The following is a 23,759-nucleotide window of genomic DNA, read 5'->3' as shown; positions in this document are numbered from 1 at the left end:
ACTATCAACCTAGTAACATAGCTTGATAGTGACTGGGTAAGGGGCAAAATAAATCAGTGACCAGTTTTGGAGCTTCACCTCCGAGATTACACCTTCCATACATTATAATCGTTCATTCCCTTTAATGCTAGCTGTGACAGCACGCATGTGTCTTCCCCCACCCTGGTTAATAGTACTGCCCAGGGGGAAGTTTCAGGAGAACTCCCTGGAGCTGGGTTGCAGCTGGCCTGTGATTGGAAGGCGCAGCCGTCTAGTTGTGGGGGGGCGGAATCGTATTTCCGCTTCCTTTATGGGCCTCTGACATCAGCCTGGCTCGGGTGCGCGCCCGCTGGCTGACGTTAAACGTTAGACGTGCCTGGGTCTCCAGGTCGCCTGCTGATTGGTTAACTCGTCACAGTTTCCAGGTCGATGGGCGGAGTTTGGGTGAAATAGGAGCGAGGAAGAGGAGGCCGCTGCGGGAGCGAGTGTAGCCATTTTGTCGAAAACAAACGGATAGAACCGGAAAGCGGGAAGGGAAAGGCGAGGCCCGGTCGTTAGTGGAGATCACCGGCTGTAAGCGCTCGCTTGGTAATATGAGCATGGTTTTGCTGCCCGGGGGATTCACGAGCTGTCAGAGAGGAGAGTGAGTTCCGAGGCCTGCGTGTGACCGTGTAACCCCGGCTCCTCGGCCTTGTTCTCCTGACTCAGCCCGTCTTCCGTCGTCCTCCTTGTCTGTGCTCTTCCGGGTGGAACAGGGGCTTGTTGACTGATAGATGGGGCAGTCTGTCGTTGGAGTGTGGAAGTCTCTAGTGTGGCGGAGCTAAGATGGTGGGGGCCCTACATAATGGGACCTGTGTGACTGACGTTAGGGACCCCTAATATGTCTGTCCCGTGTGATTAACATGAGCGACCCTGTATGACATTAGAGAGGCCCCGACATAGTGGATCCTTTGAGCCTACTATGTCGTACAGGGCACCTAATATGGTAGCACCATGTAGGTTGTGATGGGCCCCTTCATAGTAGGCCCTGTATGACTAATTAGAGGGCCCATAATATAGACATCATGTATGACTGACAGGGGCCATAATATAGTGAAGCCTGTAACTAAAAAAAAAGCATTTGTATTTTGCCCCTGACGCGGCAGGGCCCTGTGTGCCTGACGTCGCGGGCCGCCTAAAGCGGCAGGGCCCTGTGTGCCTGACGTCGCGGGCCGCCTAAAGCGGCAGGGCCCTGTGTGCCTGACGTCGCGGGCCGCCTAAAGCGGCAGGGCCCTGTGTGCCTGACGTCGCGGGCCGCCTAAAGCGGCAGGGCCCTGTGTGCCTGACGTCGCGGGCCGCCTAAAGCGGCAGGGCCCTGTGTGCCTGACGTCGCGGGCCGCCTAAAGCGGCAGGGCCCTGTGTGCCTGACGTCGCGGGCCGCCTAAAGCGGCAGGGCCCTGTGTGCCTGACGTCGCGGGCCGCCTAAAGCGGCAGGGCCCTGTGTGCCTGACGTCGCGGGCCCCCTAAAGCGGCAGGGCCCTGTGTGCCTGACGTCGCGGGCCCCCTAAAGCGGCAGGGCCCTGTGTGCCTGACGTCGCGGGCCCCCTAACAGAGTGGAGCTTCTTGGTGGAAGGAGTAGGACTGGCCTTGTAGGATCTCTAGCATGGCATGTTTTCTTGACATTCTTGTTTAGTTCAGATTTTTGTGATACTCTGGTAAGCCCCTAGCAATCTGTACTGTGACTGGTGTTTTCAGAGTCAGTGCCTCCAGCACGTTGTCAGCTTCCAAAAACATCTGTTAGTGGAAATCCCAAATCCCACTATGGGACACTATCTTATGACCGCAACCAAATGATTTAACGGGGTTATCCAGGAACAGAAAAACATAGCTAATTTCTTAAGGATCGGGTGACACGTAACGTAAAATATGCTGCAGATCCACTGATGACCCGACCCTATAGTGTGCCTCATGCTGTGGTCTGCTCGTAGTGGTTCTCCGCTGTTACGAGCAGACACACAGGGACCTGCAAGTCACTACGCGCAGTGTACTCGAACATTGCGGCCCCTCTCCCTGAGCTAGGCCTGGAACGGCCGCGATGACTGAGTACACTGCGCGCGGCAACTTGCAGGTCCCTGTGTGTCTGCTCGTGGTGGCGGGTGGTTGCTATGAGCAGACCGGCACAGCAGGAGGCATACTATAGGGTCGGTCATCAGCGGATCCACAGCGTAAAATACGCTACAGATCAGTTACGTGTCTCTACACTACAACAGCACCACATCTGCCCTCATGTTGTGTGTCTGGTGTTACAACGTAACTACATTCACTTTTATAGAACTGAGCTGCAATACCACATAGTCTGTGGGCAGGTGTGGTTCTGTTTATATTATTTTAAGAAATCAGCTTTTTGTCTACTCCTGGGTAACCCCTTTAATCTCATCTGACTAGAGCTTGGAGTTGTGGAGGTTTCACCCCTATGAACGATCATCAGGAGTAGCCATGCAGCAGCAGATACCAAATACATTCCCTCATGATTCCAGGAGTTGTAAGGTCCTGAGTCAGGAATTGGCACACAGCAGGGACTCCACAGCAGAGTCTGTACTGATAATGCAGCCCTGCCTCATCGGTGCAGTACCCATTGTTAGAAGGGGTAAAAGACCTGTGATGTCATGGTCACATGACTATTTAGTGTACAGGTCCTTCACCCAGGGACAGTGCAGCCGTATGTGGAGAACCTAAAAGTGTACAGGGAGCTGCAGCTGTGATAAGGGAACTCTCCAGGCTTTCTCTTCCACCCACCTCCTGTGCAGGTTATGTATACACCTAACCAAGAAAATGACGATCTATTAACACATCTGAGGAAGGGGCATCCTCTTTCTTTGTATATACAAACCAGTATTGCAATGTTGGGAAAGGGCAAGGTGTTGATGCCAACGATAAAAAGTGTGGGCAAAATGCTGCTGCCAATGGGTCAAAAGGACAAGGTAGCACTGAAGTATAGTTACAATTGTAAAAGGTGGTTAAGGGGTCTGTGCTAGTATTGTTAGGGGGATGGTTCAGAAAAGGACAGTACTGCTACCAGTAAGAAAGGCAGGTGTGAGAATGGCGACAGAACTGCTAGCATTGGTGCTGTACTATGGTGTTTGGCACCGCTAGAGTGGCATTTTTGTTGCAGCATGGTAAATGTTTGGTGCTGCTAGGGGGTATTGTGTGTTGCATGGTGATATTTGTTGTTGTTGAGAATAATATGGATTCTGCATAATGGCATGGCTTTGTAGGAGCGACGTCCCACTGCCTGGCAGACTTACTATAACCTACGGCAAAAAATGGCTTAAGTTATTTCATGAATCTTTTCTGGAGTAGATTTTAAAGTCTAATATCTGATATGCTGGCAGAGGTAGGTTACATTCACTTTCAGCCTCCGGCTCTGCTGGCATCTCGCTGTCCCCTGCTCACATCTGAGATAAATCACATATACATGGTCAGGATAAGGTACGGAGTGATGATTAAAAAAAAATAAAATTTTGCTGGATCTGATGGGTACGCTTTAAAGGAAACCTCCAGTATATAAATATATATAATTTATTTTTTATCCCTTATGTCCAGGCTGCCGGGAATAAAGCTCCCTCAGTGCCCCTGATATTGCCATCCTGTCCTCTGGTCCCGGTCCTCTTTTAGCTTTCGATGCCAGACATGTCGCACTACCGCTCAGCTAATCGCCAACCGCAGCAATGTCCTGCCTCAGCTGGTGATCGGCTGAGTGTCAGTGTCATGTAACAAGACCTTCTTCCCGGTGCCCGAACCCCTTACATGACACAGCCTGCTGCAGTGTTGCATGCCGGGCTTCAAAAGCCAGACCAGGGCCAAAGGACAAGACTGCAACTGGCAGGCCTGGTATAAGGGATATAAATAAGTGTTTTTACTGAAGTTCTCCCTTAAACGTTATTTCCATTAAGAGATGTTTTTTGTTTTTGTAATATGCCCAGCATTCTTTGAAAAAAAGAAAACCTTTTAACTCTCCTTCCTCTGCTCACTCAAAGCCTTTTTCTTCAGCCTGTAGCGTCAGCAGCTGGGAAAACTGACTGTTCTGCTCCCCAGTCACTGGCTGTGATAGGGCAATGCTGGGGCCAGTAAGTTTTAGATTGGCACTGTGCTGTCGCAGCGGGGCGGTGGCCGTAATAGGTCTCAGGACCCCCGGACAGGCAGGGGGAGAGAAGCGGGTGGTGGCGGCCTATGGCACCGCAAAAGCCACTGCAGTGCATTGATTTAAAGCGCCCGCTGCAGCGGTGTCGCGGGGGGATAAATAGCCGATAACTTATACCGATATTCCGGTATAAGTTATTGGCTATCGGCCCTAAAAAAGATATCAGTCGATCCCTAAAATATATATAAATATAATCCACCTGCAGTGGTCTTCAACCTGCGGACCTCCAGAGGTTTCAAAACTACAACTCCCAGCAAGCCCGGGCAGCCATCGGCTGTCCGGGCTTGCTGGGAGTTGTAGTTTTGAAACCTCCGGAGGTTCGCAGGTTGAAGACCACTGCGGCCTTCGACATCATCCAGCCCCCTCTCACCCCCCTTTAGTTCTGTACAGTACTCACCTCCGCTCGGCACTGGGCCGGTGCTGCAGGACTGTCCGGAGAGGAGGTGGTCCGGTGGGATAGTGGTTCCGGGCTGCTATCTTCACCGGGGAGGCCTCTTCTAAGCGCTTCGGGCCCGGCCCTAGAATAGTCATGTTGCCTTGACTACGACGCAGAGGTACGTTCATTGCCAACGTACTTCTGCGTCATTGTCAAGGCAACGCCTCTATTCTGGGCCCGAAGCGCGGAGAAGAGGCGCCCCCGGTGACGATAGCAGCCCGGAACCACTATCCCACCGGACCACCTCCTCTCCGGACAGCCCTGCAGCACCGGACCAGCGCCGAGCGGAGGTGAGTACTGTACAGAACTAAAGGGGGGTGAGAGGGGGCTGGATGATGTCGAAGGCCGCAGTGGTCTTCAATCTGCGGACCTCCGGAGGTTTCAAAACTACAACTCCCAGCAAGCCCGGACAGCCGATGGCTGCCTGGGCTTGCTGGGAGTTGTAGTTTTGAAACCTCTGGAGGTCCGCAGGTTGAAGACCACTGAGGGCGGATGATGACAAGAGGATGATGAAGGGGGGGGGGGATGATGACAAGGGGATGATGAAGGGGGGGGGGGATGATGACAAGGGGATGATGACAGGTGATGATGAGGGTCTGGATGATGACAGGCGGTGATGAGGATGTTAATGACGGGTCTGGATGATGACAGGGGGGATGATTTATTTCCCACCCTAGGCTTATACTCGAGTCTAACTTTTTTTTTTTTTTTTTTTTTTTTCCTGGGATTTTGGGTTGAAATTAGGGGTCTCGGCTTATACTCGGGTCGGCTTATACTCGAGTATGTACAAAGATTAGTATGCTTAAAATTGTCTACTTCTGACCGCTATAACATTTTTTTTTTTTTCCTCATGTAGGGATATATGAGGACTTCTTTTTTGCGCAGTGATTTTATCGGGACCATTTTTTTTTGATGGCGCCATTTGGTTGCGTTTTATTCATTTAAATTTTTTTTTGTATATGAAATGACAAAAAAATGTGCATTTCTAGACTTTGGAATTTTCTAATGCTTGCTGCTATGACCGTGCAGTTTAATTTAATATTATATTTTAATAGTTCAGACATTTTCGCATGCAGTGTGTGTGTGTTCCCATTTTTCTAAAAAAAAAAAAAAAAAAAAATGTGCTGATTAACCCCTTAAGGACGCAGCCCATTTGGGCTTTAAGGACGCAGACAATTAAATTTTTACGTTTTTGTTTTTTCCTCCTCGCCTTCAAAAAATCATAACTTTTTTTATATTTTAATCCACAGACTAGTATCAGGGCTTGTTTTTTGCGCGACCAGTTGTTCGTTGTAATGCCATCACTCACTTTGCCATAGTATTTTTTTGGGTTGCACCATAAATTTTATTTGTGTGGTGAAATTAAAAAGAAAGCCGCAATTTTGCTAATTTTGGAAGGTTTTTTTTTCACGCCGTACAATTTACGGTAAAAATGACTTGTTCTTTATTCTTTGGGTCAATACGATTAAAATGATACCCATGATAACATACCGTATTTATCGGCGTATAACACGCACTTTTTAGGCTAAAATTTTGAGCCTAAAGTCTGTGCGTGTTATACGCCGATACACCCCCAGGAAAGGCAGGGGGAGAGAGGCCGTCGCTGCCTGCTTCTCTCCCCCTGCCTTTCCTGGGGTCTAGAGCGCTGCTGCCGGCCCTTCTCTCCCGCTGGCTATCGGCGCCACTGCCCATTCTGTCCCCCTGACTATTGGTGCCGGCGCCCATTGCCGCGCTGCTGCAGGCCTCCGGCGTGCGTCCCCGGCGTCGTTGCTATGCGCGCCGGAGGCCTGCAGCAACGCGGACCCGACCCAGGTAATTATGCCACCGGGGATGGGGGAGGCAACGGGGCAGCGGCGCCGGCAATGGGTGCCGCTGCCCCTTCTCTCCCCCTGGCTGTCGGCGCCGACACCGATAGTCAGGGGGAAAGAACGGGCAGCGGCGTCGATAGCCAGGGGGAGAGAAGAGCCGGCAGCAGGCTCTAGACCCCAGGAAAGGCAGGGGGAGAGAAGCGGGCAGCGACGGCCTCTCTCCCCCTGCCTTTCCTAGGGGTGTATCGGGGTATAACACGCACAGACTTTAGGCTTAAAATGTTAGCCTAAAAAGTGCGTGTTATACGCCGATAAATACGGTATATATTGAGAATGTGATCATTGATTACTATGGGTGACATGCTTTCTTAGGCCTCTTTCACACTATGAAATTGTTCCGTTTAGGAAGTTCCGTCAGAAGTTCCGTCACTATATTGGGGAAAACCGGCCGTAAAAAAACGGCAGTAATTTTTCCGCCACGATGTCCCGTCACTGTATAACGTCCGTAATGAATTATGAATATACAAGTGCAAACGGGCAGTTCCAAAACCCCATAGGCTGCAATGCGATTTAGTTACTGCCGTCAGGGGTTTTGTAACCGCCGGTTTTCCACGATATAGTGACGGAACTTCTGACTGAAGTTCCTAAAATGAGGGTGCATATTATAGGCCGGTGCGTGGTATACCCCGATAAATACGGTACTTTTCTATTACTGTTGCGCTTAAAAAAATTAAAATAAAAACAATCGCAAACTTTTTAACCAAATTAGTACGTTTAAAATTCCCCATTTTGAAGACCTATAACTTTTTCATTTTTCCGTATAAGCGGCGGTATGAGGGCTCATTTTTTGCGCCGTGACCTGTACTTTTTATTGATACCATATTTGCTTATATAGAACTTTTAATCCATTTTTTATACATTTAAAAAAAAAATGTTATAAAAAAAGCATCTATTTTGGACTTTTTTTATTTTTATGTTCACGCCGTACACCGTACGGTATCATTAACATTTTATTCATATATTTACGCACACGGCGATACCAAATATGTATATAAAATATTTTTTTAACACTCTTTGGGGGTGAAATAGGGAAAATGGGACAATTTACGTTTTTATTGGGGGAAGGGGTTTTTCACTTTTTTTTTTATTTATTTATTTATTTATTTATTTTTTTTTACACTTTAATAGGGGACTATTTATAGCAATCACTCGATTGCTAATCCTGTTTAGTGCTATGTATAGGACATAGCACTGATCAGCATTATCGGTCATCTTCTGCTCTGGTCTGCGGGAAGACAGCAGAGCCAGGTGAAGGGACCTCCGTCTGCTGTGCTGGATGATCGGATTGCCGCGGCAGCGCTGCGGGCGATCCGATCATCCATTTTAGTGTCCGCAATGCTGCAGATGCCGTGATCTATATTGATCACGGCAACTGAGGGGTTAATGGTGGACATCCGCGGGATCACAGGTGTCCGCCATTACGGGTGGATCCCTGGCTGCCATCAGCAGCCGGGACCTGCCGCGCATGATCCGGGCATTGCTCCGATGCTCGCAGTCATGCTTAGGACGTAAATGTACGTCCTGGTGCGTTAATTACCACATCACCAGGACATACATTTACAGGGTTAATGCGCATATATATATATATATATATATATATATATATATATATATAATATAATATTTTTTTTTTTTTTTTTTTTTTACACTTTGTAGTCCCCATAGGGGACTATAACATGCAATCCTTAGAATGTGAACACTGATCAATGCTTCTCCATGGGAGAGCATTGATCAGTGTTATCGGTGCTCCATTGCTTCAGCCTGGCATAACTCACTGCAGGGAGGAAGGAAAGAGGCCTCCTGCCATCCTTTCAGCTGATGGCGATGTGGCGGCAGTCCTGATCAGCCCACTGAGCTAGCCGGCAACAGGATTTACCGCTTTTAGATGCCGCAATCAACTTTGATAGTGGCATCTAAAGGGTTAATGCTGGAAATCATCCCGATCGCTGTCCGGCATTAGCTGTTGGTAACATGGACCCCCACCGGGTATGATGCTCACGTCATACACCGGAATGGGGTTAAAGGGTTTTTATTTATTTTATTAAACAGGCTGCGCATATTAAAAAAATAAAAAATTTATACTGGCCAATCCCTGAAAATGTGACGGTAAAGACTGAATAGCTTGTCTTGAAGGAAACTGGTCACCTGTTTCTTGCCCAAACTACAGCAGCATGAAACCGATACAGGCAGTGAGATGCTGAGACGTTGACCTATTTTGAAAAGATTCTGGGTTTCTGAGAAATTATAGCTTTGAAAAGCTGCCCATGACCTGGGCAAGCAGTTATTGAGCCGTCCTTTAAAACAGTGTTTCCCAACCAGGGTGCCTCCAGATGTTGCAAAACTACAACTCCCAACATGCCTGGACAGCCTTTGGCAGTCCAGGCATGCTTGGAGATGTAGTTTTGCAACTTCTGGAAGGCACCCTGGTTGGGAAACACTGCATTAAGACTCGTCATTCAAGGCCAGTGGGCCGTGGGGTCCACCTCCCACAACCACATACATGGTTCACAGTGGCTTTCTGAAACTGATTGAAACCCTCAGAGTTGATCAGTGTCTCAACATCCCACTGCTTGTATCTGTTTCTTGCTGCCTGTGATTTGAGCAATATGAAAGGAGATGTCCGGTGTACACTTTTTTCCTTTTATCCCGTCCGGGCTGCAAAATAACACACTTTCTCTTACCTGCCAACGAGCCCCCGGAGCTCCGGTACAGGTGTTCGGTTCCCGGGCTGTATTCTTCTTACTTCCTGTTAGCCCGGCACGTCACACGGAGCTTCAGCCTATCACCGGCCGAGGCGGGACATCGCTGCGGCCGGTGATAGGCTGAAGCTCCGTGTGCCGGGCCAACAGGAAGTAAGAATACAGCCCGGGGACCGAACACCTGTACCGGAGCTCCGGAGGCTCGTTGGCAGGTAAGAGAAAGTGTGTTTTTTGTTTTATTTTGCCGCCCGGACGGGATAAAATGAAAAAAGTGCGCGCCGGAGTACTCCTTTTGAAAAGATGACCAGTTTCCTTTAATAAATTCCACCCTTAGTGATTGTGGAGGTGCCTGCTGGTGTCACTGGGAGGATGGTGGCATTTGGTTCTAGTGAGTACTGGGAGGATGCTAGATCCTCATCTCTGGTAGAAAATGACAATGTTCTGCACTGTTTTCAGTAAATGAAATGCTATGACGAGTCTGAAATGTCATGACTGTCTGACACTGGTGTAGTGCTTGTTACATTGCACAGCTTTATTGTTGTAGTGAGCATTGCATTCTTTAAGCACAAATATATTTTACTGAAAAGAAGCTGAAATCTTAAACAGAACGGTTTGGAAACTGTTCCGTGTGCATGATGCAGCAGAATCTCATTGAGAACAATGGCACTATGCTGCGAAATAATTTTTTAAGCTGTTTTTTTTTTTTTTTTTTTCTTCCCCACCGGATTCCGCTCAGAAATTCTGCCATGTGAATGAAGTCTATGGCTGATTTACTGATCAGTGCAGGGTGGTACACAGATTAGCTGGGTAGGGGGAGCATATGGCAGCTCTTTAGGTGGAGGTCTCACATTACAATGCCATCCAGTTGCAGCAGGTGTTTAATGTTCATACACCCCCATTTCTGTAATTGTTGCTTGTCTGACATGAACACATGTTTGCCATGCTGCACATTTGGGTAAAGTAACACATGTCTTGCCGAACAGCTGTGTGGAAGCCGCAAGGAACGCCCCCTTGTGGATCTACTGTAGCATGACCCTTTTTAGCTCTGTCTTTACTGGAATTTAATTTTTTGACAGATTTATTTGAATCTTATGCCACAGAAAGAGGCAAACAAAGGGCCAAACTGAGGGAGAACATGATTACACAATGGCAGGAACTATCTTGGAAGGTGTAGAATTGGTGCTTAAATGTCTCCCCTCTTCCCCAAAACCATTTTGCATATTCTCTTGCTATAGTTGTATGGATGAAATAGCATGGAAGAGTGGTATGGTGCTGATACCATGCTATGTTTTCACATGAAATGTATGTGTCTGTTTTGCAGGTGCCATGTTTCTGACCAGTAGAACAGGCTGAGGATCCTGTTCACACAGCTCAGAAATTGGCTCATTTAAAGAAATTAACCTGTCTGCGGAGACCAGGGGGGAATAATGGTGATTTTGCGCCGGGCTCGGCCGCCTGCTTCCGCCCCAACCAGCAATGAATCTTGACTCGCTTTCGCTGGCCTTGTCTCAAATCAGCTACCTGGTGGACAACTTAACAAAGAAGAATTACCGTGCCAGCCAGTTGGAAATACAACATGTGAGTAAATACCTACTGCACAGGATTTGTGTCCCTTGGTAAAGTTTCTGTATAGTCAAGTGTGTGTGTGTGTGGGTCAGTCCAATGATAAGATAAGCTAGGAGACTAATGCAGATTGGGGGAAGCTGGGCAGTCACCTGAGTGGAGCATTCTGAATTTAAAGGGGTATTCCGGGCAAAAACATCTTATCCCCAATCCAAAGGATAGTAGATAAGATGTCTGATCGCGGGGGGCCAGCTGCTGGGGAGGAGGACCAAGACAGATTCCAGTGGCATCGGGGGAGCGGTGGTAGGTAAGTCCAAGGTTTGTTTGTTAATGCAGACATTATTGGGAGTATTACTTAAATGGGAACTCTCATTAAAACTAATTTTTGCTATTGCACTTTTCTATGGTAAATAAATCTTTCTAATGTACTTTGTTTAAAAAAAATAATTAAAAAATGAAGTTTTCTATGTTTGAGTGGATTAGGCAGTGACAGACAACAGAGGTTTGTAGTCACTGGAGTATGTTCAGAGGAAGGAGTATGTTCTGAGGGGGTACCTCAGGGGTCTGTACTGGGACCCATTAGGTTTAATATCTTTATTAGGGATATTGCAGAAGGTCTGGATGGTAAGGTTTGGTCTTTTTGCTGATGACACAGATTAACAGGTTTGATGTCCTGGAGGGATACGCCAAATGGAAAAGGATAAACTAGAAGAATGGTCAGAACTCTGGAAACTAAAATTTTTATGTGAAGTGCAAGATAATGCACCTGGGACATAAAAACCCTCGGGCAGAATATAGACTGTGATACTGTCCTAATCTCAGTATCTGAGGAAAGGGATTTAGTGGTCATTATTTCAGAAGACTTGAAGGTAGGCAGACAATGTCATAGAGCATATGAAAAATAGTACTCTAACAAATTATTACAGTGGGGAGGTGCCTATAACTTATTGTTTGATGAGATTTTGAAAAAAAATACATCAATATAGTGCTCAAGTGAGAAAAATCCCAAATTATAAGGAACAATTTATAAAACTGACCGGGTTACTAAGGCCTCTTTCACACTGAAATTGTTCCGTTTAGGAACTTCCGTCAGAAGTTCCGTCACTATATCGGGGAAAACCGGCCGTTACAAAACCCCTGACGGCAGTAACTAAATCGCATTGCAGCCTATGGGGTTTTGTTTGTAACTGCCTGTTTGCACTTGTATATTCATAATTCATTACGGACGTTATACAGTGACGGGACATTGTGGCAGAAAAATTACTGCCGTTTTTTTACGGCCGGTTTTCCCCGATATAGTGACGGAACTTCTGACGGAAGTTCCTTAACGGAACAATTTCATAGTGTGAAAGAGGCCTAAGAAAGCATGTCACCCATAGTAATCAATGATCACATTCTCAATATATACCGTATTTATCGGCGTATAACACGCACTTTTTAGGCAAAAATTTTAAGCCTAAAGTCTATGTGCGTGTTATACGCCGATACACCCCCAGGAAAGGCAGGGGGAGAGAGGCCGTCGCTGCCCGCTTCTCTCTCCCTGCCTTCACTGGGGTCTAGAGCCCTGCTGCCAGCCCTTCTCTCCCCCTAGCTATCGGCGCTGCTGCCCGTTCTGTCCCCCTGACTATCGGTGCCGGCGCCGATAGCCAGGGGGAGAGAAGCGGCGCCGACAGCCAGGGGGAGAGAAGGGGCAGCGGCACCGATTGCCGGCGCCGCTGCCCTGTTGCCTTCCCCCATCCCCGGTGGCATAATTACCTGGGTCGGGTCCGCGCTGCTGCAGGCCTCCGGCGCGCGTCCCCTGCGTCGTTGCTATGCGCGGCGCATGACGTCAGTGCGCCGCGCCGTGCATAGCAACGACGCAGGGGACGCACGCCAGAGGCCTGCAGCAGCGCGGACCCGACCCAGGTAATTATGCCACCGGGGATGGGGGGAGGCAACGGAGCAGCGGCGCCGGCAATGGGTGCCGCTGCCCCTTCTCTCCCCCTGGCTGTCGGCGCCGCTTCTCTCCCCCTGGCTATCGGCGCCGGCAATGGGGCGCCGGCACCGATAGTCAGGGGGACAGAACGGGCAGCGGCGCCGATAGCCAGGGAGAGAGAAGGGCCGGCAGCAGGGCTCTAGACCCCAGGAAAGGCAGGGGGAGAGAAGCAGGCAGCGACGGCCTCTCTCCCCCTGCCTTTCCTGGGGGTATATCGGGGTATACACACGCACCCTCATTTTGCCATGGATATTTGGGTAAAAAACTTTTTTTACCCAAATATCCTTGGTAAAATGAGGGTGCGTGTTATAGGCCGGTGCGTGGTATACCCCGATAAATACGGTATTCGTGATCGGGTCAATAGCAACCAGTTTAACCACGTTTACAACATATTTTGGAAATGCGGTTATTTTTCATTACATGAAATCGCTAAAATTTGTTTCTATTAGCGATTTCATGTAATAGCTGCAGTTCCAATATATGCTGGAAACGTGGTAAAACTGGTTGCTATTGACCGGATCACGAATGTATATTGAGAATGTGATATCATTGGTTACTATGGGTGACAAGCTTTCTTAGTAACCCGGTCAGTTTTATAAATTGTTCCTTATAATTTGGGATTTTTTTTTTCTCACTTGAGCACTATATTGGTGTATTTTTTTTCCAAAATCGGATTAACCCCTTTAGGACCAAGTGTTTTTCTGTGTTTGCACTTTGGTTTTTTCCTCCTTCTTAAAAATCATAACCCTTTCAATTTTGCAGTTAAAAATCCTTATGAGGGCTTATTTTTTGCGCCACCAATTCTACTTTGTAATGACATCAGTCATTTTACCCAAAAATCTATGGTGAAGCGGAAAAAAATCATCATTGTGCGACAAAATTGAAGAAAAAACACAATTATGTAAATTTTGGGGGCTTCAGTTTCAATGCCGTACATCTTTTGGTAAAAAATGACACTTCATCTTCTGTAGGTCCATACCTGTGATCTGAAGTTTTAATTGGTACCATTTTTGTTTTGACCGTGCTGGAGTACTCCTTTAACAGGGTAGAGCAGGGTATGTTTAAAGAAAAACTGACCCTCTAATATAAAACTATGTCCTCCTGTGGTAAAGGTTTAACCCCTTAAGGACCAGGCCATTTTACACCTTAGGACCAGAGCGTTTTTTGCACATCTGACCACTGTCACTTTAAACATTAATAACTCTGGAATGCTTTTAGTTATCAATCTGATTCAGAGATTGTTTTTTCGTGACATATTCTACTTTAACATAGTGGTAAAATTTTGTGGTAACTTGCATCCTTTCTTGGTGAAAAATCCCAAAATTTGATGAAAAATTTGAAAATTTAGCATTTTTCTAACTTTGAAGCTCTCTGCTTGTAAGGAAAATGGATATTCAAAATATTTTTTTATTTTATTCACATTTCCAATATGTCTACTTTATGTTTGCATCATAAAATTGATGTGTTTTTACTTTTGGAAGACACCAGAGGGCTTCAAAGTTCAGCAGCAATTTTCCAATTTTTCACAAAATTTTGAACCTCACTTTTTTTCAGAGACCAGTTCAGGTTTGAAGTGGATTTGAAGTGTCTTCCCATTAGAAATACCCCACAAATGACCCCATTATAAAAACTACACCCCCCAAAGTATTCAAAATGACAATCAGTAAGTGTTTTAACCCTTTAGGTGTTTCACAGGAATAGCAGCAAAGTGAAGGAGAAAATTCACAATCTTTATTTTTTACACTCACTTGTTCTTGTAAACCCAATTTTTGAATTTTTACAAGGGGTAAAAGGAGAAAATGTATACTTATATTTGTAGCCCAATTTCTCTCGAGTAAGCACATACCTCATATGTCTATGTAAATTGTTCGGCGGGCGCAGTAGAGGGCTCAGAAGCGAAGGAGCGACAAGGGGATTTTGGAGAGTACGTTTTTCAGAAATGGTTTTTGGGGGGCATGTTGCATTTAGGAAGCCCCTATGGTGCCAGAACAGCAAAAATAACCCACATGGCATACCATTTTGGAAACTAGACCCCTTGGGGAACGTAACAAGGAATAAAGTGAGCCTTAATACCCCACAGGTGTTTCACGACTTTTGCATATGTAAAAAAAAATATTTTTTTTTCCACTAAAATGTGTTTCCCCCCAAATTTCACATTTTGCAAGGGTTAATAGCAGAAAATACCCCCCAAAATTTGTAACCCCATCTCTTCTGAGTATGAAGGTACCCTATAAGTTGGCATGAAGTGCATTACGGGCGAACTACAATGCTCCGAAGAGAAGGAGTGATATTTGACTTTTTGAGAGCAAATTTTGCTCAGGGGGCATGTCGCATTTAGGAAGCCCCTATGGTGCCAGAACAGCAAAAAAAAAACACATGGCATACCATTTTGGAAACTAGACCCCTTGAGGAACGTAACAAGGAATAAAGTGAGCCTTAATACCCCACACGGGTTTCACGACTTTTGCATATGTAAAAAAATATATATTTTTTTTTCACTAAAATATGCGTTTCCCCCCAAATTTCAAATTTTTGCAAGGGTTAATAGCAGAAAATACGACCCAAAATTTGTAACCCCATCTCTTCTGAGTATGGAGGTACCCCATAAGTGGACCTGAAGTGCACTACGTGCGAACTACAATGCTCAGAAGAGGAGGAGCACCATTGAGCTTTTGGAAAGAGAATTCGTTTGGAATGGTAGTCAGGGGCCATGTGCATTTACAAAGCCCCCCATGGTGCCAGAACAGTGGACCCCCCCCACATGTGACCCCATTTTGGAAACTACACCCCTCACAGAATTTAATAAGTGGTGCAGTGAGCATTTACACCCCACTGGCGTTTGACAGATCTTTGGGACAGTGGGCTGTGCAAATGGAAAATTACATTTTTCATTTTCACGGATCACTGTTCCAAAAATCTGTCAGACACCTGTGGGGCGTAAATGCTCACTGCACCCCTTATTACATTACATGAGGGGTGTAGTTTCCAAAATGGGGTCACATATGGGGGGGTCCATTGTTCTGGTACCATGGGGGCTTTGTAAACACAAGTGGCCTTCAATTCCGGACAAATTTTCTCTTCAAAATCCCAATGGCGCTCCTTCTCTTCTGAGCATTGTAGTGCACCCATACAGCACTTTACATCCACATATGGGGTATGCTCTTACTCAGAAGAAATTGGGTTACAAATTTTGGGGGGCTTTTTTTTATTTTCCCTTGTGAAAATGAAAAATTTAGGGTGACACCAGCATTTTAGTGAAAAAAAAAATTTTTTTTTCACTTTCCCATCCAACTTTAATGAAAATTTGTGGGGTGTTCAGGCTCACTATACCCCTTGTTAAGTTCCGTGAGGGGTGTCGTTTCCAAAATGGGGTCACATGTCTGTATTTATTGTTTTGTGTTTATGTCAGAACCACTGTAAAATCAGCCACCCCTGTGCAAATCACCAATTTAGGCCTCAAATGTACATGGTGCGCTCTCACTCCTGAGCCTTGTTGTGCGTCCGCAGAGCATTTTACGCCCACATATGGGGTATTTCTGTACTCAGCAGAAATTGCGTTACAAATTTTGGGGGTCTTTTTTTCCTTTTACCTCCCGTGAAAATAAAAAGTAAAGGACAACACCAGCATGTTAGTGTAAAAAAAAATTTTTTTTTACACTAACAGGCTGGTGTAGACCCCAACTTTTCTTTTTCATAAGGGGTAAAAGGAAAAAAAGCCCCCAAAATTAGTAACGCAATTTCTCCCGAGTACGGAGATACCACATATGTGGCACTAAACTGTTTCCTTGAAATACGACAGGGTTCCGAAGTGAGAGAGCGCCATGCGCATTTGAGGACTAAATTAGGGATTGCACAGGGGTGGACATAGGGGTATTCTACGCCAGTGATTCCCAAACAGGGTGCCTCCAGCTGTTGCTAAACTCCCAGCATGCCTGGACAGTCAGTGGCTGTCCGGAAATGCTGGGAGTTGTTGTTTTGCAACAGCTGGAGGCTCTGTTTTGGAAACACTGCCGTACAATACGTTTTTTATTTTTTATTAGGGGGACAGTGTAAGGGGTGTATATGTTGTGTTTTACTCTTTATTATGTGTAGTGTAGTGTTTTTAGGGTACATTCACACTGGCGGGCGTTTACAGTGAATTTACGGCTAGGAGTTTGCGCTGCGGTGAAAAATTTGCCACAGCCCAAACTTGAAGCAGAAAACTTACTGTAAACCCGCCAGTGTGAATGTACCCTGTACGTTCACATGGGGGGGGGGGCAAACCTCCAGCTGTTTCAAAACTACAACTCCCAGCATGTACTGACAGACCGTGCATGCTGGGAGTTGTACTTTTGCAACAGCTGGAGGTACACTGGTTGGAAAACCTTCAGTTAGGTTCTGTTACCTAACTCAGTATTTTCCAACCAGTGTGCCTCCAGCTGTTGCAAAACTTCAACTCCCAGCATGTACTGATCGCCGAAAGGCATGCTGGGAGATGTAGTTATGCAACAGCTGGAGGGATCGCAACTACAACTCCCAGCATGCAGAGACAGCTGTTTGCTGTTTAGGCTTGCTGGGAGTTGCAGTTTTGCAACATCTGTAGAGCTATAGTTTAGAGACCACTGCATAGTGGTCTCCAAACTGTGGACCTCCAGATGTTGCAAAACTACAACTCCCAGCATGCCCAGACAGCAAACTGCTGTCTGGGCATGCTGGGAGTTGTAGTTTTGCAAGATCTGGAGGTGCACAGTATAGAGATCACTTTGCAGTGGTCTCAAACTGTAGACCTCCAGCTGTTGCAAAACCGCAACTCCCAGCAAGCCTAAACAGCTCTCTGGGCATGCTGGGAGTTGTAGTTTTGCAACATCTGGAGGGTTACAGTTTCGAGACCACTATAGTGGTCTCAGACTGTAGCCCTCCAGATGTTGCTAAGTAACTCACCGGCTTCCGTTGGATCCAGGGAGCTGCGTCGCGGTCCTCTTCTTCTGCCGATTGTCGCCCGCTGCCGCCGCTGATCATCGCCGCTGCCGTCGCCGGTGGGTAAGTGGATCTTCGGCGCCGGTCCCTGTCGGTTTCCCCGTTCTGCCCCGCCTATTGTGGGAGGGCAGGACGGGGAAACCGAAAGTAAACCCCTCCGCCCCCTATCTGCTATTGGTGGTCGCGTCTAGACCACCAATAGCAGAGATAGGAGGGGTGGCAACCCTGCCACCTCACTCCTATCGCTACAGGGGGATCGTGGGTGTCTAGGACAACCGCGATCCCCCTTCTATTCCGGGTCACCATAGACCCGTATGACCCGGAATCGGCGCAAATCGCAAGTGTGAATTCACTTGCGATTTGCGCCGATCGCCGACATGGGGGGGTCTAATGACCCCCCTGGGCATTTGCGCGGGGTGCCTGCTGATAGATATCAGCAGTCACCCCGGCGCGATCCCCGCCCGGCGCGCGCCGGGGACCGAAATTCCCACGGGCGTACAGGTACGCCCTTGGTCCTTAAGTACCAGGGAGCAAAGGCGTACCTGTACGCCCTTGGTCCTTAAGGGGTTAAAGTAATATCAGGAAATATCTTACTGAGTAGTGAATGCATGGAATAGCCTTCCTGCAGAAGTAGTAGTGAAGGAGTGTAAGCATGCATGGGATAGGCATAAGGCTATTCTTTGTGTGAGAGGCCCAGGGACTAGTCATAGTTTTCAGGAAATTGGGCAGACTAGATGGGCCAAATAGTGCTTATCTGCCAACACATTCTTTGTTTCATTGAATCTCGAACAGCAGTAAGCTTGGTCTCTTAATTGAAGCATTGGAAGTTTGCTTCAATCACAGTGACATCAGAGAATTCAGCACCGTGCCGAGTCCTCACAGATATCTTGGAGATGGTGTGAGTTCAAAACAGAGTGGTAAAGACTACTCCCTGGAGCAGACAGCTGCTGGGTTTGGGCTTTTTGTGGTGTGTGTGTGTGTGTGTGGTGTTTTTTTTATATTTTTTATGTGTGTCGCATTACAGCTTATAGATAGTTCAGCAATTGTATCTGCTTTCTATAGATTGTGAATCGGCACGGCCCGGAGGCAGACAGGCACTTGTTACGCTGTCTTTTCTCTCATGTGGATTTCAGTGGCGATGGTAAAAGCAGCGGCAAAGATTTTCATCAGGTATGTGTAGTGTTGGCTATATTGGTATTAATATAATTTAGTTTTTAGTCGATTGAATCGCTACATACCTCACCTGTATGATGTGGTTAGTATGCCTGTGTGGTCTGCTTGTCCTGTTCATTGCTTGTTTGCATTTTCCTGTAGACACAATTTCTGATCCAGGAGTGTGCTTCGCTGATAACCAAACCGAATTTCATCTCCACTCTTGCGTACGCCATTGACAATCCTTTGCACTATCAGAAGGTAAGTGTGTGAGGAGCAGGTCCATCCTTTGCAAGATAAGCCTGGCCATCATGTAGGACCTAGGGTTCATATTATCTTTCGTATTGTAGAGCCTAAAGCCGTCTCCTCATCTGTTTGCCCTGCTGAGTAAAGTTTTGAAGCTTAGCAAAGTCCAAGAGGTAAGTAAGACCTGGTAATGATGTGATGCTGCTTAATTCTGTGTGGTGGGGAGCAGTTATTGCATGTTTTTACACTTTTTTTTTATTTAAAAAAATTTTTTTTTAGGTTATCTTTGGCTTGGCTCTTCTCAACTCCTCCAGCTTGGACCTGCGTGGTTTTGGTAAGCAAGGCAATTTTTTTTTCCTGCTGTATCCAGTTATGTTTGGTTTAGCCCATTAACGACGACAGACATAAATTTACGTCCTGATGCACTGGTACTTCACACACCAGGACATTTACGTCCTGTACATTACCGGAGCACGACCTTCCGATAATGGTGGACTTCAGCGATCACACTGTCTGCCCAGAAAAGAGTGCCTATCACCATTTAAACTCTCCCTAATTCCCCTCCCCGTCTGTCCCTTACTCTGTCTATCCCTGCATTTCTTTCTTTAAAACTCTCTAAAAGTACATTTAAAAAAAAAAATAAATATATATATATATTTTTTTTTTTCTTCTCCCTTTCTCCCCCTCTTCGGTAGCTCAGAGCACTGTGCGAGGGGAGGAAGTGGGTGTGACACAGCAGGCGCTGTATCCTGCGATCCCTCTCGGGATACAGCCCCGGCGGACGGCAGCTCCTGAGTCTCCTCTCTCTGTTCTTAGGACAGAGCTGCCGGAATAAGGAATATGGTGGGTCAGGAGCACGCCCTGTTCGTGTAAGAGCTCAGACAGGCGGGGAGCTACGCTTAGCTCATATGTATCCTGGAGGCAGAGTGATTTCGGACTCATTCCCTGAGTCCAAAATCATTAGAAATGCTTGCGGCCAGGACTGCTAGGGAGACCCTAGTGGAGTAGTTTTTAAAAGTAAAAAAAAAAAAAAATGTTCAGCCCCTTAAAGGGGTACTCCGCCCCAAGACATCTTATCTGGGATGAGATGTCAGATCGCCGCGGTCCCGCTGCTGTGGAGCCTCGGGATACCCGCTGCGGCACCTCGCTATCATTACAGCACAGAGCGAGTTCGCTCTGCACGTAATGACGGGCAATACAGGGGCCGGAGCATCGTTACGCCACGGCTCCGCCCCTCGTGGCCTCACGGCCCACCCCTATCAATAGAAGTCTATGGGAGGAGGCGCGGCGGTCGTCACGCCCCCTTCCATAGACTTGCATTAAAGGGACAGGCCGTGATGTCACGGGGGCGGAGCCATGACGTCACGCTTCTCCGTCACCTGTATCGCCCGTCATTACACACAGAGCGAGCTTGCTCTGTGCTGTAATGATAGCGGGGTGCCGCAGCGGGGATCCCGAGGCTCCCCAGCAGCGGGACCGCGGCGATCTGACATCTTATCCCCTATCCTTTGGATAGGGGATAAGATGTCTAGGGGCGGAGTACCCCTTTAAGGACCAGGCCCATTTTGGCCTTAAGGACCAGACACCTTTTCGTTTTTCCTCCTCTCCTTCTAAAAATCATAACTCTTTTATATTTCCATCCACATACCCATATGAGGGCTTGTTTTTTGCGTCACCAATTGTACTTTGTAATTACATCACTTATTTCTCGGTCGCTCTTCATTGGGGGACACCTAACTGATGGGTGGAGGCGCTGACACTAGGAAAAAGTCAGCTCCTCCCTGGCAGGATATACCCGCCCACCTGCAGTGAAGCAACCAGTTTTTTCTAGTGTCACTTAGACTGGGTTCACACTACGATTTGTAACTTCGGTTCCCGTATACGGCTCGGAGGAGGGGGGCGTGGCTTAATCGCGGCACCCGCACTCAGCCGTATAGGGGAACCCTATTAAATGCATGTCTATGAGCTTTTTTTTTTTTTTTTTTTTTCTTTTCATGCTTACTGTAAAATCTTTCTCGGAGCATCCACCAATTTGTTCAGTTGTCCTTGGTTCAGTTGCCTGTCCAAGGGTTAGTTTGTGTGTGTTTTTTATTTTTTGTTTTGTTTTCTGTTATTTCCTCGGACAGCTGCTGTTTGTTTTTTCTTTCCTTGTCGGTTCTCTCCTACTGCTTTGGGACTAAATTGATAGCTCTGAGTCTGAAGACTGGGTATATCCTGCTGGGAGGGGCCGACTTTCTTTTTGTTTTTTTGTTTCCTAGTTTCAGCCTCCTAGTGGCATCAGCATATACCCATGGTCTGTGTCCCTCAATGGATCCTCAAAGAGATTTTACAGTAAGCATAAAAATCTGTGCTGTTAACCCCCTCCTCGCCAACAACCAGTGCCTGGTGGTGTACCCAGCTGGGGTGAGTATACAACCCCCCCTCTAGCCCGACAGGAGCTCGCTTCCCGGTAGGAAGGCTAGCAGGCGCTTCAATAGTGTGTTGATTTGAGCCGTCGCTGCTCCAGGGGCTTCTGCATGTGCGACATATGCACTGCGCGCAACACTTTGTAGGGCACCCTGCGCCAGATGCCCCCTTCCAGCCTTGGTAAATTATATTTTATCACATGAGGAAATAAATAATAATAATATATACATATTTAGTATTCCATGGGCACTGGCATCTTTTTGGTGTGGTTTGGCACCACCTTGTGGCCCATACTTTTCTTGCACTCTTATTTCTGACGCTTGAAACATCCCTATTCCTGCCTCTGCTCACGGCCATGGAGCATATGCAAACCGCCGTGGTGGGTTGTTGCTGGGGCTTCTCTTTTCCTTGTATACTGCCGGGGGGGATATATTCAAGCACTCTGCTCATACAACGTGCAAGCTCTTTTGCGTTCCTGTCAGACACTCAGGTTTCTTTTGAGAGTCTGCTTCTGTCAGATCTACCTGCCACCCATCCTAGGGGTGTTCTTGGTAGGTCATGCGGAATGATTCCCTTCTCCACAGGCTACCGCATCTGCGGCTAGTGCTCTGTATCACCACACTCAGTGGAGGGTCACCATGGGAGTATTTCTGCCTGGGCATGGAGTGGTCCTGTTAACTTTTTACGCTAGACAGTAGTCTCTCATATCGCGGCTGGCGCTCCGGTACCCCCACTGCAGTGTGAGGTGTCCGAAGGAATGCTCCATTGTATCCTATGGACCCTTACCAGTAAGCCAGACTATGTCTGTGTGGTTTCGCGTGCCGCCTGTCTCTCATCACACCGCTGCTGTATCTGCAGCTGGAGTTTTGGTACCTCACTACTGAGTGAGGTGTCCGATGGAGTTACCCGTTGTCTACTTGGGACCATACCAGTAAGCCAGACAGTGGTCTGCATGGTTTCTTCTGCTGCCTGTCACACATCACATGGCTGATATATCTGTGGCTGAAGTTCCAGTACCTCACTATGGAGCGAAGTATCCGATGGAGTGACCGTTGTCTACTATGGACCCATACCTGTGAGCCAGACAGTGGTCTGCCTGGTTCCTACATTGCCTATCACACGGCTGATGTAGCTGCGGCTGGAGTTCCGGTACCTCTACTGCGAGGTGCCCGACGACATGACTTGTTCTCTATGAACCATACCAGTCAGTCAGACAGTGGTCTTTATGGTTCCTCTGCCGTCTGTCGCACATCAATCGGCTGTATCTACGTCTGGAGTTCCGGTACCTCACTACTGTACGAGATGTGCGATGGAGTTACCCATTTGCTACTATGGTCGCATACCAGTACGCTAGACAGTGGTCTGCATGGTTTCCTACACGGCTAATGTAGCTGTCGCTACAGATCTGATACCTCACCACTGTGTCGTGCCTGTCGGAAGGACTTGTTGTCAGCTATGGACCCGTACCAGTATGCTAGACAGTAGTCTGCATGGTTTCCTACACTGCCTATCATCAGCTGCTGTATCTGTGTCTGGCGTTCTGGTGCACCACTGCTGTGCAGGGTATACGTAGAACTGACCAAGCGTGTTCTGTGGACCCTATCAGGATGACAGGGGAAGGCAAAAGAGAAGTGGAATGCATCCCTATCTCTGAGGGGGCGGGGTTTCTATCCATGCCTCCCAGGCTTCCCCGCTCTCCCGCCTATGACAAGGACACTGTTATTTTGCCTGTATCTTTTTTTGCCAGCACCTGGAGGTGTTCTTGTTCAACCAGTCTGTTATACGCGCGATTTCCGCCACCTTCTGTATTTAATCTCAGGACTGCTGCGGACATAGCTAGGTTCCCGTACCCCACTGCTGGGTGAGGGATCTGGAGGAGTGTCCCTATAGTTACATGGGATGGTTGCTAGTCACAGTCCTTCATTTGTTGGGTCTTCTACACCACCAGATCGTTGGATGGGCTGCACTCCAGTTCCCCGCTTTTTGTGGGTGGTTGTATGGAGTGACCCTGTGCACTCAAGAATCCTATTCTGGTTCGGCCAGACGGGTTTTCCACATGGCCTACTACTACGTTGGGTCACCTACCATACTCTTCCACACCGTGGACGATGGTTCAGTTAGCCCACTGCCAAGGTGTAGTTCCGAGTGGGTCTGGTTTGTAGGGCTCCCTACTTTCCAGGTCCTTCTATGCATGCCTGCTACTCTGTCTGAAGGCTGGTATTTCACTTCTGTGTTTCCGTATGCGGGACCCGGCGTGGCCATGGTCCCTATGCCACATAACCAGACTGTGTCTGCATGC

General features: G+C 47.5%; 1 protein-coding gene across 2 annotated transcripts in view; it reads left to right on the top strand.

Annotated features, from left to right (window-relative positions):
* The first annotated feature begins 311 nt into the window (after window positions 1-311).
* The window catches only part of CNOT1 (CCR4-NOT transcription complex subunit 1), a 69,119-nt gene continuing 45,671 nt past the window's right edge, over window positions 312-23,759 (top strand). For both annotated transcript variants that reach the window (XM_056525402.1, XM_056525401.1), the window contains exons 1-6: window positions 312-567; window positions 10,484-10,740; window positions 18,719-18,826; window positions 18,971-19,069; window positions 19,159-19,227; window positions 19,334-19,388. In XM_056525402.1, coding sequence (XP_056381377.1) covers window positions 10,639-10,740; window positions 18,719-18,826; window positions 18,971-19,069; window positions 19,159-19,227; window positions 19,334-19,388 — 433 coding nt within the window. In that variant the 5' untranslated portion in view covers window positions 312-567; window positions 10,484-10,638. The remainder of the gene's footprint in view (window positions 568-10,483; window positions 10,741-18,718; window positions 18,827-18,970; window positions 19,070-19,158; window positions 19,228-19,333; window positions 19,389-23,759) is intronic.

The sequence above is a fragment of the Hyla sarda genome, chromosome 6, assembly GCF_029499605.1.
Source record: "Hyla sarda isolate aHylSar1 chromosome 6, aHylSar1.hap1, whole genome shotgun sequence".
NCBI classification, from domain to species: domain Eukaryota; kingdom Metazoa; phylum Chordata; class Amphibia; order Anura; family Hylidae; genus Hyla; species Hyla sarda.
The sequence above is the reverse complement of the archived record's forward strand: the minus strand, read 5'-3'. Positions and strand labels throughout refer to the sequence as shown.